Source organism: Haliotis rubra, unplaced genomic scaffold (genome assembly GCF_003918875.1).
Source record: "Haliotis rubra isolate DU_JTF1 unplaced genomic scaffold, ASM391887v1 Scf31, whole genome shotgun sequence".
NCBI classification, from domain to species: Eukaryota; Metazoa; Mollusca; class Gastropoda; order Lepetellida; family Haliotidae; genus Haliotis; species Haliotis rubra.
The window spans coordinates 1,420,134-1,439,521 of NW_025766980.1; the positions used below are offsets into that span (position 1 = coordinate 1,420,134).

General features: G+C 39.4%; 1 protein-coding gene across 1 annotated transcript in view; it reads left to right on the forward strand.

The window, feature by feature from the left end:
* Positions 1-324: 324 nt before the first annotated feature.
* LOC124283079 (glutamate receptor 2-like) overlaps positions 325-19,388 on the forward strand; it is an 85,193-nt gene continuing 66,129 nt past the window's right edge. The window contains 2 exon segments of the mRNA XM_046719101.1: positions 325-538; positions 2,652-2,807. Of these exon segments, the coding sequence (XP_046575057.1) occupies positions 451-538; positions 2,652-2,807 (244 nt within the window). The 5' untranslated portion in view covers positions 325-450.

Genomic DNA, 19,388 nt, shown 5'->3' on the forward strand with positions numbered 1-19,388 from the left:
TCTTGAGTTAGATTGAATAATGCTATGACTGATTGAATTTCGCCATGATTCCAAACGCCACGAGTGTCAGCGAAATCAATTACTGTTCTCATACCAAGCTCAGAGCGAGTGCAGATCGCTTCTTGCCTGCCTCGTGTATTTAAGACAGTTTTACTCTCTTCCATGAAAATCTGAAAATGCCGGAACGGTCCTCCCAGTGAACAAGTTGCCAACTGTTTTCTCGCCTCCTTGGCAGGAGAGCGGTGTAAGGGAAAGCACTGCGCCTGCACTGTATCTTTACGACTTGCCGTAAAAATCAATAAAGATAAAGAAGGGTGTCACCAGTAAGCGGCTGTATGAGCATGCGCAAAATGAACTGTGACAACCACCAAACGCACGTGTGTGTTTGTTATGTGAAAGTGACTTGGATCTAAAGTGTTTTCGCAAAGGAATTTATATTAAACGCCAAGAATGAGATGCGTTGGCCTGGATACGGTTTGTGCAATTGTGTTATTGTGTTTAGAAGTATCGTGGGCATTCCAGAGATTCATACCAATAGGTAGGTATTGAACAACACTGGCTGCTGCGGAGAGTGCAGCGTTTTACATAATACAAGGTGACCATAGTCGTTTAACGCAATGGCTTAAATGCCCAGTACGAGAATGTATTGTTTCACCTAAACATCCATTGCTAATACTGTCCATTGCTAAAGTACATCCAATAGCGTAAATAGCAAAACTTATAGCCTAATCAAGCCAACATATTACATTGTTATTCATTTCAGGACAAGAGGAAGATATCCATTATTCATTCCATGTGTATTAACTGATGTTTGAGCGTTACAAGATTATGTTACAAAACTAGCACGTTTTCCCGTTTCCTTAATATTTAAACTGGTCAGAAAGCAGAGGCAATTATTTTGTTCTTATCAATGTTTCATGATGCTGCAGCATCTATCTGACCATCACGTACACAGTAGTCTGGACAGCATATTCTAATCGCAACCACTAATCACGACGTCTATACCGTGCTTCAACTACAGCGAATGTTCTCGTAAATGTTCCCTTTACTTTGAAGTTGGCAGACTAACATATCACAATGTCAAGATGCTTAACGATATGAAAACCATTTCCTCAAATGTCTTTCATTTTGAAGCTTGTCGGGATTACATACAAAAAAAATTGTATCATGTGTTCAGTGTAGGAAAGTGTGTTCATTAGTTCTTAAGAAACGAGACGGTTACAAACCTTAGCCATATATATAATAATAATCATATATCTTTATGTCCCTATTTGTATATAATATTTCCGTTGTAAGACATTTCCCATCTACACTTGTCCAGACACGTGGTATTGTACTTCAATATGATCAAAGATCACATTTTTCATTCTCTTTGAATTTACAAGATTAATTAATAACACAAAATTCATTCTCCTTCTTCAGTGGGTGTTGATCGGGGAACAAAACGGCATTTGTTGTGTTGATTCAGTGTTTGGCACAGTCTCCCCACGTGCTGTAATTGAGATAATGGAATAACGTTATCCCCATGGCAACGTGACATGTGATGTGTTAAATGTAATGAGGTTTAATGTAAACGAGGACAGATTTGGTGATGGAACAAAGAAAATACGTATACATGGTTCGCCTTCTATGTAGATATGTTACGTATCTACATGGAATCTTTCTCATTTGCATTACATAATGATGCCTCAAAAAACAGAACATTACCAGTAGCAGGAGTATGTGCCTTCGTATCTTAGTTCATTCAAACTAGGAAATATGTTTTCGCATTTTGTCAAGCTATTTTTACAGAATCACACAATACATGTATGAGTTTTACGCATAAAGATCAGCATTTAAAATCATAACAATAATATAATAACGGAAACTTCTTCAAATTGCTTTTTAAAATAATAACGGTATGTACATATTTGTAAAAGATGTCATATTTCATATCAACTTCTACCCCGGGGGTTACGGTTATGGAATATTTATTAAAGGTTATCAATAGAACCGACAAAATATGTCCTTTCCAAAAATAACAAATAGAACGTCCGTGGAAATGAAAACCCAGTTTTGGACATCCTCAGAAACAATTTCGGCTATGTGTAAAGAGGAAAATAGTTATATTATATGAATGTATCACTGAACATCACTGATGACACCAGGTGTTCGTATGTCAGTAATCTCCTCTCAGAGCCCATTGTACCACAATATCAACACCATAAATGTGATGAATCGACTTTATTGAAACATCAATGTCTGCATATTTATATGTTTGTTAGAGCTAAGTAACAAAAAATGGAACGTGTTATTTTCATAATATACACGATTACAGTGTAACAATGTATTGTAATAGTAATCCCAAGTATAATATTTTCCTTGCATGCAATTAAATTCACCAAGGAATGTCTGTGATCACGGAAGGGTACAGTGACCCGTCCATGCATTCGGGTTCAGTGATAGCCGCTTTGCTTTAATAACACCGTGTCTGAACTACAGGGAATTGTCACTTTCTGTGCTAACGAGGTGAAAACATTGATATTTCCGATACGCCGTTGCAGATGATAAAAGTGACAAACCGTCCATATAGAAGATCAAAGACACATGATATTCCACAACATCACTCGCATGTCGCTCCACATCAATTATTCTCATTATTTTCCCAACAGGTGCTATATTTGACAAAAATGACTTGATCTCCAAACGAGCGTTTGACTACGCCGTTGACCAACATGCAGCGAATGAAGACAGAGAGCAGTACTTCCAGTTTAATGTGACGGTGGAGTTGATAGATATATCGGATAACTTCCAGCTGGCTTCTGCAAGTAAGTACCAGTGTTTAACACCACTACCATCACCTTGAAACATGGCATTAAAGCATAAAACCGTATATTTGCAGAAACAGAAACTGCCTGTAATGTAAAACTTCATTGTTTCAGGGGAGTTTTGTGCTTAAACTATCATTGCAGTGAAATAAAGGTGCTTTCTAAAAGAGCATTATCGATAGTATATTTCTTTGTTTTGGGTAGAGGTTTTGGGTAAACTTCTCATTGACATGGACTTCTATTGATTTTCGATGAGCTATACATGCATTATGGCCACTGTGAAGCTCTGGTGTGAGCATTCACTTCCTGTACGACACCTAGGTTTACACTGGTTTCAAGTTTATTTCTTTAGACCTTTGGGGACAGCAGGTAAGTGTTTAAGTTCCCAGCAGAGTACGCTCGTCGTAAGAGTTGACGAAATTGGGGATGACGGCATTTGCATGTCATTATATCCCAATGTTCATGATGTCAATCACTGGATTGTATGGACAGACTGCAGTATATTCCTGGAAAATTACTCAGTTTGGCGTTAAACAGCAAACAATGAACTTTCTTGAAAAGTTGCAAAATATTGGTTAAGAGTATGGAATATGGAGTATGGAATAACAGCTTCAGAGTCTGTTATATCTGGTTGACACTATGGCGAATTTCAGAGATACACTAAAAACCGCAGTTTGTGGTTATGTTGTAAGAAATACGTGCAGTTGTAGCCATACGTTGTTGTTATCAAAATGTCAGTCAAGAAGTTTCATTTCTTAAATACCTACGTTTCGATAATTTTTTTGTATTTTCCCTTTGATGAAGTTTTAACAATATTAACTTTTGATAGTAACTTGAATTGATATGGTACGATTAATGAGAAAATGCTAAACAGTTTCCGTAATTAGTTTATCTTTGTGTGTTTGATCGTGTACCTGTTTTAACACAATAAAAGTTGTTAATATCACATTTCTAGGCAAATGCTATGCAGCTTAATCCATTATCGAGCTCTAGAATATCGTCATTCTTTCCTAACATCAGGCAAACATACCAAAATGTCAAGAAGTCTTAATGATAACAATGTTTATGTAATTCTGAGTATGTTACTGTCAGTTAAAATGTCAATCCGTAAACTTTGGCATCACAAACAGGATAATCTACTTGCTTACCTGGAATTCGTTTCTAAAAGTTAAAGAGAAACAGAAGACAATGTTTCAGTACATATATGCAGTCTTTTTCCTGAAAGCTTAAATATCAAGCCATTATCTCAGATTAGAGACTCGTCTGATGGAAACAGTTAAGGACGACGTAGTGTTTGTCTGTGCACGACTGTTTGATAAGCTTCCTTTAAACACTGGTTCTCCCATTACATGACGTCCGAGCAGCGTATAAGGTACTACTTACACAGTCTGCATGTCCGATCTCACTGTACTCAAGAATCTCAGGAGTGTCTATTGTACATAAATACATGTAGGACTTACAAACAGACAATTCTGATGAAAGATATACTTAACCATGAATTTACATATATAGAGCGTTCACTTTGTTCTGCAGCTGGGTTACCTTGTGGATAACGCGTTCTCGCGTCACACCAAAGACCCTAGTTCGAACCATCATTTGGGGACAATTTGTGAAGCCCCTTTCTAGTGTCCCATGATGTTACTGGAATATTGCTAAAATAGACGTAAATTAGTACTCACTAAAGCACTCACTGTTTTCTGCATAGGATTATCGGATCAGAATGGCGTCCCAGCAACCTGTGCTGGCCGTAATAAACAACTCGGTGGATCGAGTGATCAGTTACTTATCTGAGACGCTCATAATATCGATCATTAGATTTTATGGTTCTGATTCGATGTTTGTACAGATCAATGTCATACAGATGGAACACAACCAAACCGGATAATTATTCAGTAGATATCGACTAGAAGTCTTGAAATGAAAACATGGAAAATAATACCTCTGATCTAGATGATAAAATATAAACAATGGAACTATTTCCAAAAATCTGCTTAAAGCAGAGTCAATTATATCATTCCCAGTCTATGATGTGTTCATGAATCACTATTAAACAGTGATGACACCAGGTGTCCCTGAATGTATTGAACTGCATTCTATCAATCATTTCAATACAGATGTACGTGAAATATACGTTAGGTCACAGTATGAGGTCCACCGCTCAGTAATATCTCTGTCAATACCACGACAGTCGATACCATATATTTCCCGAAACGGACCTGGACAGTTAACAAATGATCTTTTAAAGCAATTCCCAATTCAGGAAAATCGGCATTAATTTTTCTCTTTCACGGACGGCACGATCCGTCTTATTGGGCTGTCATTAAACGTGCCTGGGTTTGGTGGTGTTTGGGAGAACATGGCTCTTTGTCACGAATCTCTTTTCCAAGTCTGTTCGCCATTTCTCTCTTCTATCCTGTAGCATCCAATGGCACAAGCAAAAACCTTGGTAATTTAGTTAATTTGTGACAAGCACGTTTGATACGTGGTCTATTTCACACAGAAACTCATTTCTGTTGTTACTATCCGATCTGTTCATGATTGTCCAGATATATTCTGAGATGAACACAAGCAATTACATCCAGCTGTAAACAGAGACCCGAACATCTGTGCTCGAGAAACAAAAATCAATGTCCTTAAAATATATTTAGTAATACAAAACGAGGAAACAATACACTTGTAATGGATGCACTATTGCTTGATTTATATTTAATACAAATGGTTAACATTGGGACCCGATTTGAAAAAGAACAATGGACAATTACACCCTCTTGTGAAAAAAGAAATATCCTTCTCCGGACATGTCATCTGTAATGACATTTTGTAAATAATCGAGTCCGTACCAGCACAAACAGTGACTGATGTGGCCAACGTCCGACGTTGTCCATGGTCCATGACACAGCCGAATTTAAACCAGCTGTCCTGTAGGTCAGTCCGGTTTCATATGCTGTCCCGTGGATATTCCTATAGGAATAGGTCCACAGCAACGTATGATGGCAGTATGAGGATAGTTGACGAATCTGGTGGTTTCGGTGGACGGCTTGGATCATTGCTTCTGGTGTCAATCATCGGCTTCAGATAGAGAACTCATTGTTCAATGATTCCATTGTACGAGTATAGGCAAGACAATGTGACAATAATTGACCAACAAAGGCAATACACATTTCAAGATACGGTATCATGCTCATGATGTAGTCGGTGTCTACAATGGACTGCGGTATTAGGAAAGATTTCTCATAATTAAAGAAAGGCTTTGTTACTTACTTTTTACTTTTTGTATCAGTTGGAGATATGGAGAGATACCAATGTCAACACCATTGTTATGTTATCTTAGTTTAATCAACTGACTCAAGTATCAGGTTTGCTTGTCTTCCATTTGTATGACTTGGTCCTGTACAATTATGGAGTTGGAACTAGAACATCCAATGAGGCTTTTTTTAATTAAATAATGCAGACAAACTAAAGATACATGAAATATCCTACTAAGGCTTTGGATGTACGCCTTTGCTTTAAGGTTTCAGATTAGCAACATATGCGATCCTTCGAAAAGGCAAACGTGCAATCGCTTGGATTTATGAGCATTTATCCTTCCGACCTACACTGTACTTACCCTCCTACGCATCCCCGGCTTATAGATTAGTTCAAGACGACGCAGGCATGTACTTGTTAGTCGGGATTGACTGCTGGACGTTGCATATACTGAACACTGAGTGACTTTGTACATCGTCGGCGATTCCGCGGGTGAAAATGTGTACGTGGTTAGTTCTATATTGTAAGAGTGGTATCATGAAGATGTGTATGTGAATATTAGAGATTCCATGAAACTATGCATGGGAAGAGCAGAGATTGATAAACTACCACTTCTTCGTTAACATTGTTATGATCTGTAAAAATATCCACACTATCTTGTCATTAGTTACTTATATAAATGCAAAGATCTTCTATAAAACTTTCCTATAAGAAATAAACTTAACTACAAGAAACTATTCAGGTAACTTAAAACAGTTTACTGGACTCTCACCTAGCCGGACGAGATTACATTAACGGTCCAGAAACTACTAAGCTGATATATTATCCAGAACAGACCATCTCCGTTGTCTGGTGGATACAGATTCTGTCCGAAGAGCGGAAGGTCGTTGGTTTGATCCTTGGCATCATCCCACGTTTAAAGATGGTTGGCATCATACAAGAAGCTAGACTATAACCTGGACTGCTTGGCTGAGTCAGTATAGTGTGCCTGAGTGGGGTATCCACGTTGCACTGTGTCTGGTATCTGAGCAGGCAAGTATTGGAAATATAAGCGATAAAACTCCTTTACATCAAGTGGAATTTACGATTTCGACTACATCATGAGCTAGTGTTTATGAATCACTATCAAATTCGCGGAACAGCCTGCGTATCCTGCCTCACGCGTGCCCCCGTCATGCAAAGGCTAGTCAGTTGTTCTCTTGCATGGAAAAGAATCGGGAGCGTAAGGTTCAAGTCGAAATAGGGATTGCATCATTCATCATATTTGTCACTAATACGTCAGATTTGGAAATGTCCTCCACATGGCTACCATAAAACGTTTTGAACGTTTACTGAGACTTTGAATTTTGAAACCTGATCAAACAACTTCTCAGCAAGAGTAGTATGGCGCTCTTTGAAATCTTGGTACAAAGATCATGCTCGATTGTATCTGAAAAGCTGTGGTTGTAAACAAAGGCTGCAGCTGTTGCAATATTACTGGTCAATAAACGTAAAGGTGACCATTGGACTGTTGACATCATCCCTGTTGCCATACAGTAATGTGGAGAGTTTTAATCATTCTGAATCTTTATGCATGGATCTGAATATGAAACACAGGGGCTTTCACTTGTCTCCTCTTCATAAAGTTCAGGTGGGTAAATCAGATAAAGGGATTCGGCTATTTCAAAGCTGTTGAATGATACCCAATCTTTTATATACCCCGAGTTGAACTTCTTTGCCAAAATACCTTGTTACAGTTTTGCAAGCCCGAGCAGAAATCCCCATTCATAAAACATAAACTATTAGATCCGTAAATGAGCACAACTGGTGCCCAGGGGAATCGCCAATCCTTGTATAAATGTTTTAGCTACAAATTGGACATAGATATTATCAATGAGGGAGTGCAGCTTTTCACATATTGTTGTGTTTTTTGTAGACTATATCTCAGATGACACATATTTACCTGTAATTTGTCCCGACTCTCTGAAGATAATATCTATTCTCACCACGTTAATTAACAATTCATCCATGGATCAAGAAACGAAGTTTTCCCCAAAAATGTGTAATGTCCGATAGGTGTGTACAAGGTTGTAAAATCACAAATATGAACTCGTTGCAACACGGATTTGTATAAGTTCACACACAGGAGCACACACGCACGCACGCACACACACACACACACACACACACACACACACACACACACGTTATATAAGTGCAACGATCTGGAGCGATACGTAAAGGCCAATTTCAGCTCAAGCAGATTCTGTTCTTTCTTCTTTGTGTATTCGTGATAGTGTGTGAGTTAATATTTAACTTTCACATCGGCAATATCTCAGCCATATCATGACGAAAACAATTTATACAATATAAAGAGAAAACGTTTTGAAGATTAAAACCTGTCGACGATGGACAGTAAAAATACTAGAGAATCACAGATATGAATAAAACTAGCGAGCAAAGCCAAAACATTTCAATTAAAGAGGACAATACAGTATAAAACACGGGCTATAGATCGCCAACAACTGAAGGTAGATCACCATTCTAGGAACCATGGGGACTTACATTACTTTTGCTGTATTCGTGATAGATACTGTTGGTCAAACAGCCACCTGATCAGGTACATAAAACTACTAAACCTTCTTCTTACAACCCACAAGGCAGGGGCGTGGCTACAATTATAGAAAATCCGGGCTTACACATGATTGTTGCTAAAAAGGTTGGACAAGCCCTCAATACTATCTAAATATAAAGCTTTGCAACCTATTGGACTTACACGAAAAAATTGGCTGGCTTCGCTCCTGCAAGGGAATCATGCAGTTACATATATTTTGGTATGAACCGTCAAAGCACTGTATACGTCTATACGTGCATTTGTAGCTTCAAGGTGTTCGCCTCTTCAGGGAGAAAGTTCCCCCTCTTAAGATGAATCCAGAAAGTCTTCTTTTAGACAGACCCAAATAGTAATATCTCAACTAAATCAATGAAAGCATCAGGGCGCAGTGATACAGTGAAATATCATAACTGCGAGAATCTGAAAATATCGAGTTCTTCTCGGATGATGGATCACGCAAATCAGTTTAAGAAACTGCTCAGTGCAAATCTCCCTCATTTCAAATCTCTGAATTATCGTGTGGGTGCCATTTTGAATCTATTTCGGCACTGGTCTGCAAGGCGTGTGAATTCTGACAAATGAATAACAATGTCGAAACTGATTTATGATTTATTTCTGATGATACACTACTTCGAATAAGGTCTTAACTTGAAGATCAAGTTGTTCCCGTTTCCGGTCCCTCCTTAGTCTAGGGATACTACTCTCTCGACAACTGATCGAAGTTCACCAAGGGCCCAGACTGATTTCTTAGAAGGATTGTTTTGACCACGGAACCATTAAATTGCTTTTGGAAGTCTGGCTGCGTGTGATAGGACGATCAGAGGTTTTATCAAACTAATAAAATTTATATCAGCATTTTACTGTGTGATGTCTGATTAAAGATATTTGTTGGGGAAGACTTTGGAAATTTTATGTCTGATAACGCTTGAGACATTTCGCCATGCGTGGAAACAAATAGGGGAACAAGAGACGCGGAATCAATACTTCCTGCAAGCATTGTGTCTCAAAACTAAACGCCATTCCATATCTCCTGCTAAATTCCCTCAATGGCATTTGTGCTGAGTACATTGGCATGGTGCCTTTATTGCCTACATTATATTCACGTATAGTCGGAACAAATGCCTATCATGAACTGATCGTGAAAAACGCGAAACTGCCATTTCATGCAAGCATTTGCTAAACACGTAATTCCTATTCACACCATTATTTCAGTTATGAAAGTCAAAATATGAATATAAATTATACCAGCGCCCCAAGAGAATTATCTTGCATTATTTCGGTATTACCACCAGCGTAACACCAACTTCAGAAGGAATTGGGTCAGTGTGGTCTCGGCGATTGATTCAAGATGAAGACGACAAATGTTCTCCGGGACTTCCTTCGGAACCTCTCGCTCTTCAGTCTTATGTCACATTCACACAATCACGCGATCATCCTCGTTCTCCAACACATACGGAGCACGGGTGGCAGACGGTAGTTCTGCAGATGTGCAAAAAAAATAATGGCCAGTAGTTCGAATTTCAGATTCGCTCTGAATATGTTTCTAGTTTGAAGATTTATAACAGGCATCGTTGGTTTCACCTTTGTACATATATAACGTATATGCAAGATAACGTAGTGTAATGAATCTCTGATACCTGTATGTTTTAACCTAGTGTTATAAAATCACTAACTCTGACATTTTATACTTTTTGGCGTACTGTGTACATGTGTACATCGGCTGGCACGGCTGGTCCAGCGGTCTAAGGTTCCACAAATATTAATTGGTTCAAATTGTAGATGATCGTTGTTGGTTTTCAACTCCACCCTCTTGTTCTAGTGTTTCGAGAAAGTGATAAACACCAACAGGCCGTATGTCCATTCGACATACTGGTATCTTAAGATATAAATATAATCCTTTTTAATGCGTACTGAACCAAACTCGCTTACTTAATCTGTGGACGTTGTGCCACGTGAAAGAGACCATTTGAAATGGCCGCCTGCTCAAACAGATTCTTGTTTACAAAAGTGCCTTTATAAATATGTTATCAGGTTAAGAAGAATCGCTACCAGCGTGCTATAGCTATTCCGATCTATCAGCTCAGTTTGACAGATTCATGTTTCGTTCTCGCGTGTGCGTCTTGTTTAATTCTCGTGCACCTGTTCCTCTGTTAAAGACAACAAGAAAATCGGAAGTAACACGTGACTTAGATGCGTCAAACGGAATATACTTACCGCACACATCATTAAGGCTGTGTGGACACTGGTTGACAGCTTGGCGTAAATATCCAAAATCAGTGCTCACAATACTGATCACTGGATTGTCGGATCAAGACTCAATATCTTAACCTATTGCTCTTTGCAATGTAAAGCGAACACTTACAGGTCTATTCTAGTTGTGGCGGATGCTCTTTGTAGAACAGGACATGATTTGCCCAGTGCGATTACTGATATTCAATGGCCTTTGAGTATAATTCTCATTACGTTTTCTCTTTTACGCAGAATGGAGTAACAGTTTCCGGAGATTGGTTTCTTTCGTCGAAGCCATTAATGTGAACAAACAAATGTAACTACTCCTGTGTCTGTGAGTTAAGTCCAACGCAAGCCAATCGTGAAATAAGTAGTTGATGAGCACTGGACACTTCACGCCGCTGTGGGCCATCACTTGGCACATGTATGGATGAAATCACATTAATTATTCACATGTGTGTAACGGTATTGGCGCTTAAGCATCACTAATTACTGATACAGTCAACCAGTAATATCTAACAGGATAAATAGTGTAAATCGATTATTGGCTACCGACATGGCAGTTTGATCTTAGACAACCTTCCTCATCATTACTAATTACAAGCCTGCACTCATCCGTCTGTAAATCTGATCAAACTGTTTTGTTCGTGTGAATAGGAAATTATGGACACAACTAATTTATTTGAAGGTTCCATGGAATTAACCGATTTTTACACATCTTTATGTGTTACGTATATTAATGGTTATGATCATATTTGGTTTGTATGCAATTCATTAGTTTGACTTGAACAATAGTATTACGGTCCCGATTTTGTTCCAGTGGACGAATCACTTACCTTTGAATACGTTAATGACAACATACGTACATATGATTACACAATGCCATTTAGAAACTGGTCAAATGCAACATATGTTATATTTCAGATTACACCTTCTCAGTAAGGTACAGATTCTAGTACTTTTGTTGGGTCGAGTCCCATCCTCAGAGTCAGGCACCTAATCTCCAGCACACAAAGTCAGCCGCCAAACCCGCTCAGCCACCGCGACCAAAAGTACTAGAATCTGTACTATACTAAGAAAGTGCAATCCCAAATATAACAGATGTTACACACTTACGTAAGTAAGTACTGAGTGGACTGATATGGCTGACCGGACTCAAGAGAGAAAACCTATGTTGTTCAAAGATCACATGTATCTTATACGTCCCACCACCTCACACGAGACGGAACGCGAGACTCACCGTTGCATCGAGCGTCAGTGCCTCGTACTTATCGCGTTATTGACGCGTTGTGCTGTAATAAACTTGAAAGTTAGGATGTACATTTACATATTTACGAGGGAATTAGCAAATCCGAGTTTGAATAAGGTTGTCTCATATAATGCTCATTGATATTGATCGTTTAATATAGACAAAAACAACGTGTGAAATAACAAGGACAAATTACATTGTTGACTGATGACGCTATTTAGAAATACAGTCAAATCTGAGTCGAATGCCGGTTCTCGTATTATGATAACTCAGACGTCGGTCCCGACCATTCTACCATTTTGAATTCGTCATAGACATACCTATGTCTCGAATACATCGATAAGTCGAATTTATTACTTGGTCCCAAGCAATTCGACTCATCGGGATTTGACTGTATTGTCATAGCTAAAACAAAATGGCAAAATCTTTCATCAACAGACCAGTAAGTTTCCACAACGCTGAAAAATTATAGATGTATGATGCAGGAGTGCTCGAAGCAGCCTGAGTTCCTCTAACCATGGAACATCTCTTGCAGTGGGTAAGAGGTCAATGTTTTCAAGGTTGCTACAGTGTGTTTCAGTGTAGAAGATGGACAGAAAAGCTTGTTATTCATACAACTGACACCATGGCGAATTCCCTATAGTCTAATATGAAGTTATGATGCCAATATACCACAAGGGAACGTCTGTTCTTTATCAGTGTAAGCCAATTAGTGGGTTTAACTGGCGTTGATGTACGGATATCGGTTCGGGGTGAACACGAACATAGTATAATTACATACAGGAGTGGACTGAGTCTTGAGCAACCCTCTTCGGAGACGTGATGTATCATATGTCTGATCAGAGACAACATTAGGGGGCGGGGGCTCCGTGGGCGGGGGTCGACTCCAGGCTGCAACAGTCGGGCGTGTTCAGGTTTCAAGGTCTCATGTTTAAGTTGTTTGTATGCTTCTGGTATAAAACTTCTAAAGACACATTTAGGAGAGAGTTAGTGTGTTGCGACTATTGACTTTTGTTATCACTTGGTTCGGAGCTAAGACGATCACCATTTACTCCCTGACCAGATATGGCTCTGCCAAACCATGAAGCATAGTGGTAGTGGTACCATTAAGTAGGCGGTATTTTACCAAGTTAATTTTCTTTTAGCAATGGCATCCATTGTTAATATGCCGTCGCCGAATTCTGCAGCTGTACGTCGCCAGGAGACAAACACTTACATTTTATATGCAAATTACGCCAGTGAAGGTGCTTCCAGTTGGTCATCATTATCAATCCTCCATTCATTTCCGCCTTTACTTGCGCTCTACGCCGTATGCAATATGTTTCAGCGGAAAATCCAGACTGGTTAACTCTGGCGTTGATGCTATAAAATTACAGCGTTGTTCATAATTCTCATATTGTCCATCATAATAATGATCAATATTCAATAAACATAATCAATGTCTCGGTGGCTATGGGGCGTTCTGTATTGTGCCAAGAAGATTTAGTTTCTATCTGAAAAAGAAAATTTTCCCTTAACTGGTAATTCAAGATGTGTTTTGATGTTGCCTGTATGATTGTGCATGCAGTCCAAGCGCCTCTCTAACAGATTTGCCAATACCCTCCCCTCAAGTATGTTGTGAATTGGCTAAAAGGGCTCGAATATGTGACTCAAATATAAATTGAGTCTCATGAATTCTCAAACTTTAGCGAAAGCAAGCACTTTATGAATGAGTTTATGGACATGAAGTTAGATTGAATTCAATTTCTTTTTTCAGTTCATTGCTGTAAAAGGTTCTCTAAGATTTTTAAACATCGGGTATTCAGTCTCACATTCGCGTTAATGCCAACGTCGGCTCATGCAGCAAAAGCAGATATTTTTGTAATTTAAACTATGAGCCCAAATGTTTCAGTTTATCTTTTTGTCAGATGTTTATTCAATCAGATCTAGAATAATTACGATAATGTATTTTTCTCCTTGGTATCCGATATGCAGAACTGCAATAATGAGAAGGTTCTCCTTGATTTAAGAATCTCAGTTTTCAAAGATGATGCATTTTGGCCTGCACAAGGCGAATATCTTGCTTGAGAGATCATAAAAATATCGACAGTAATGTGCTTTTACACACCAAAATGTTGCAATGCACGGAATGCCGAGAACAAGTCTTTAGGCTTAAAGTAGCACGCAACAATCACATAAATGAATGATGCTGGACGAAGGAATGTTTTGGCTTCATTAGTTAATCTAGTTTATCTCCACTTTGACGAGTCGTTTTCTAGCGTGTCTGTTTAAAAGCAGACCTACCACGTGGTTTGGTGCAGACAAACCTATCAACACAGTGTGGGCGAACCCAGACTGAACCCATGATCATAATTCCGCACAATGGTGACGACCACTGATTCCAGATTAGGAGCTACGTAAACAAGTCATAATATCAGATAATAACTGTGTACATTCTTCACTCTTCAAACATTCTATCTTCATCATTCATAATAACTGTGTACATTCACTCTTCAAACATTCTAGCTTCATCATTCATCATGAACACATAATTCCAGATCTGTCAGGCAATATAAACATTGTTCACATTGATCTAACGAGTGAGTGAGTTTAGTTTTACGCCGCACTCAGCAATATTCCAGCTATGTGGCGGCGATCTGTAAATAATCAAGTCTGGACCAGACAATCCAGTGATCAACAGCATGAGCATCGATCTGCGCAATTGGGACCCGATGACATGTGGCAACCAAGTCAGCAAGCCTGACCACCCGATCCCGTTAGTCGCCTCTTACGACAAGCATAGTCGCCTTTTGTGGCAAGCATGGGTTTGCTGAAGACCTATTCTAGCCCTGATCTTCACGGGTCTGATCTAACGAAAACATGGAGATGTAAACTATTCACATACAAGCATGTTTGTATCAAAACAGACTGCCTGAGTGCTTCCACGGCTTGATGTACCTCAGTAATGTTGATACTGGAAATAGAGTGGTACTGGTGATTTATGTCATTAGGTTCTGGAATACTCACAAAGTGGAAGGTGAGTATTAGAAGGTTTCTAAGTTCTGCTCCGGAAAGGAGCACCACCATCAATTTCAGTTAAAGTAAAACTTGTTGCTGTTGAAATAGTAAAATTATTTTATTCAGAAATCCAAAACTATCAAAAAGCCAGTTCACCACCAGACCTATCTATGTGCCAAGCTTGTTGAAGAAACATTAAACGTTTTTATAAGAAAAGACCGGAAAAGAGCACGACCACCAATTCAGTCGAAGTCAAACTTGCTGTCATGGATACGCAAATGAACAATTATTCAGAAATCCCAAACTACCAAAAGGCACCAGTTCACCACCAGACTTATCTATGTGAGAATTTTGGTGAAGAAATAATAAACGGCTTTAATGGTATGCTCCGGAAAAGACCACCAACACAAATTCCAGTCCGAAATCCAAAATTACCAAAAGGCACCAGTTCACCACCGGACCTATCTATGTGCCAAGCTTGGTGAAGAAATATTGCACGGTTTTTATGTTCTGATCCGGAAAAGACGAATGTGCATGGACAGACGGACGGACGGAGTCCATTCTAATAGTGCCCGCATAACGCGTTGCTGGGGATAATAACGATATCGAATCCCAGGAAGTACGAATCTCCGTTTGACTGACGTCACAATCAAGATCTAGACGTGGTCCGTGGCATGTGTGCAGTCACGGTACATGTACATTGTCTGTGGTGTCTGGACTGGTAACTTTTGTTTGATCTTAAAATGTGTTGGCAATGTAGCAATACATTTCGACGACTTTCTAGGACCAAGGAACTTTCCAGATTCGTTAATTCCTTTTCAGAGCACTCTGTAACTCTGTAATTCAACAGGATCACTCCCATTGTGAAGACACCTGACGTCATCACAGAAAAGATAGTTGAATTTAGGTATCGTTCTTCGTTTCACGTAACTGTATACGACTGTGGAACTATATGGCATTCAGAGGCGCCATGACGCCGCGGTGATCCAAACTCGGAACTGTGTTCCTGCACTGGAAAAGCATTATCCCATATTGCAATAAAGCCTCTATGACCCTGTAGTGGTCAGTGGTCAACCAATTCTGATATGATGCCATCTCTTGCGATTGTTCCTAATGTATTTTATTGTATTATTTGATGATAGCCCACTGAGCACGATCAGATCGTTCAACAAATGTTGCACAATAATTGCAGGGCTGGGATCAGCTCAAAATTGCAGTCAATAACTAAATTGTGTTGTAGTAAAACGAATTAGCAATTATGCAATCGTTATATTGGGTTATGGAGCTGACGAGGGGCCAATTTCACAGAGCCAGTCTGTGGTGCTGACAATAGTTGGTGCAACTGCAACACACACTTTGGGGAAGGAGACTTTTGTTGTATTAACAATCAACTATATAACAATGCATATAATTTTAATAACAGGGAGAACCGAGGGTCAGATGCGTCGAAATTCCCTTTGCAGAGGTGCGTTCCTGAAGGTGCCAGAAAACTTTGATCATTTATTTGAACTCACAATAACTACCTACTGGTTGATAAGGTTAATGTCTGAAACCTACAGCGAGTTCGGTTCCAAATCCAGTTTATTGCTGCCAAATAAACAGGAAACAGGTTATTTCAAATGTATGTTGTCCCCCAAGTATTCCTACTAGTCGTTGTCTGACAGAAAGGCTAACGGGTGAGGTGACCAAATGGCACCCGGGACATAGCTTCAATTCCCGTATACAATTACTCCTGACATTAACATACTTTTCCTGAAGAACTGGAGAGTAATACAAACCTATCCCATCCTGAGATTGCAGTCAACATTCATATAAGTCATCTTTGTGCTTAAGGCGCATTCGTCGTGACTATTTTTATGGATTTCAAAGTATATTCGCCGGAAGCACATCCTGTGGCCCGTGGAACTGCCACCCTTTGTCCAGCTCAGCCCTGTCTGGGAGTCAGGAGCTTATGTCCCAAAGGTCCGGGGGCATCTGCGATGTCTCTCCAAGTTGTGGGATTTTTATCCCGACGCCACAACGCTCCAGCTACCAATAAACTTATCAGACTTCACAGACTACAGAACTTCAGAGGCATCACAGAGGCCATAAAGATTATTTTGTTTTTATATTTGACTCAGTTTGCTGTAAAGGATATCTTTGATAACATTTGCAGGATGGCCTTTATATTCAATTATGTCCAATTACTTTGTTAATCGTCGTTAACCAAGCATAGAAGAAGGATGATATGTATGGAAAACCAACAATGGCGAAGAAGTTCTGTCTCCAGTGGAACTGTGCAACGTTTGAACAGAAGATATTTTTATATCTCTTCCTTATTTATCAACAGTTTGGAGCGTTTGATTTAATATACAAAAGAAAACTTTGAATTTGACAGATGAACAAAGTAAGGTTTTGTGTTATTGAACATGATGTATGAATACACGTATTTACAGACGTCGACCGGCGGTATTAGGCGCCTCCATTCAAGATGCCTTGTTGAGACCCTTTAACGTGACAGGATCTGTTGGTCGTGGGGTCGGATCCCAGATTTGCTCCCAATATGATCCTTGATCTGCCCTTCCAACAACTGGAACATGTCTCTGATATACATCAGACATCTGGCATGCCAGGAGAACTGTGTTCCACAGCTTGTGCCCATATCTGGGTGGATGAAAACGGTCTACTGAGTTTGTGTTGAGCTACTATACTGTTGGATTGAAATACTTCTTGAAATACTAAGTCTTAATAGGCAGACAGTCAAAAACGTGGTTAAACGACATTAAACAGTCTTGACGCCTTCCTATATAGACAACTGAAATGAAAAGTAGTGAATGTCATTTTAATCTTTGAAATCCTCGCATGGTTTTCCAGTCTTATCTTTTCACTTTGTAGATTGGCGTCCATCAGGAAACCTATGATGGTGGGTTCGAATCCCAGATTAGGAGTATTAGTTTCTCAGCACATGTACGTGGAGTTCATGGAAGCTGTAAACCGGCATCGCCTGCATCACCCCGCCTCTTTGTCCTCATCAATCTGCAACACCGTGATGTAACTAAAACTTGTTCAAAGCGACGTGTGACTGAATGTACAACACCGTCACTCTCTCAATATCAAACAACACAAGGAAATCAAATCTTTGACATAAGTCCAATATGATATAATCCTTTCCATATTTGCAGTTATTGTTTAAATTGTGAATGAAAGACATGCATAAAAGTCTTGGATTTTATTTGAATCCACAGTCATAATTTCCAGCCCTTGTAAAACAGTGCGTACTGACATCAGGTCTAACATGATTAGACATAATTTGAAACAATAAATGTTTAAACTCAAGTAATTTGAAGCTTTTAATCAATTTAAAGGCAATTTCAGTATAATTTTCTGAATAGCATGTGTTCTCTAATTCCCTTTCTAACGAACCAGCCAAGAGTGAAGAAGAAGTTTAAATGAGTGCTAGGGTTTTAAACAATTTATCCCTACTCGTTCCCGCTACTGACTGAGAGTTGGATTAGAAACTTGAGGTACAGAATAATTATATTTACGAGTTCCCAAACATGCATTAAAGACGCCAACGTGTCTGCGATATAGTTCCCGCCAGACGTGGTCCGATCATTGGAGCAGTTTCCAACTGTCTTGTTGGGAAGTAGTCCCACCGGTGTTGTAGAGTTGATTGCAGTCGCTGATATCACTGTTTTACTCATACACACGACATCGTCAACACATTTTCGTTAACTTCACGCCGTCTTGACCTCAAGATACGTTTACTTGGGCGCAAGTGATCAGTCGTCTAAGGCGTCACAATTTGATGTGCTGGGATCTTGGGTTCGAATCTCTGTATCGCAATGATTAGTCTTCTTGGTTAGCCCGTGAGGGAGTTTTTCACAATTTTTGTTCAAGCAAACGAAATGTGACATTTTCCCCCAGATATACATCCACTTGTAGAGTTACTTCGTTCTTTCACAACCCGTGGTAATCCAGACTATAGTTTGTCTTTAGCAACCCATGCTTATCGTACGAGGCGACTAACGAGATCAAGTGGTCAGATTCGCTGACTGGGTTGACACTTGTCATCGTATCCCAATTGCGAAGATGGATGCTCACGATATTGATCACTGGATTGCCTCTACAAATGCTGAGTGCGGTTTCAAACAAACAAATCGTTCTTCACATATAGCTTGTACGCCGTGATACAAGTGAAATAATGTTCACCCAACTCACTCACTTACTTCAGATCGCATATCTCTGTGACAGGATGGCCAATGAACTGTCCTTACAGGAACTAAAG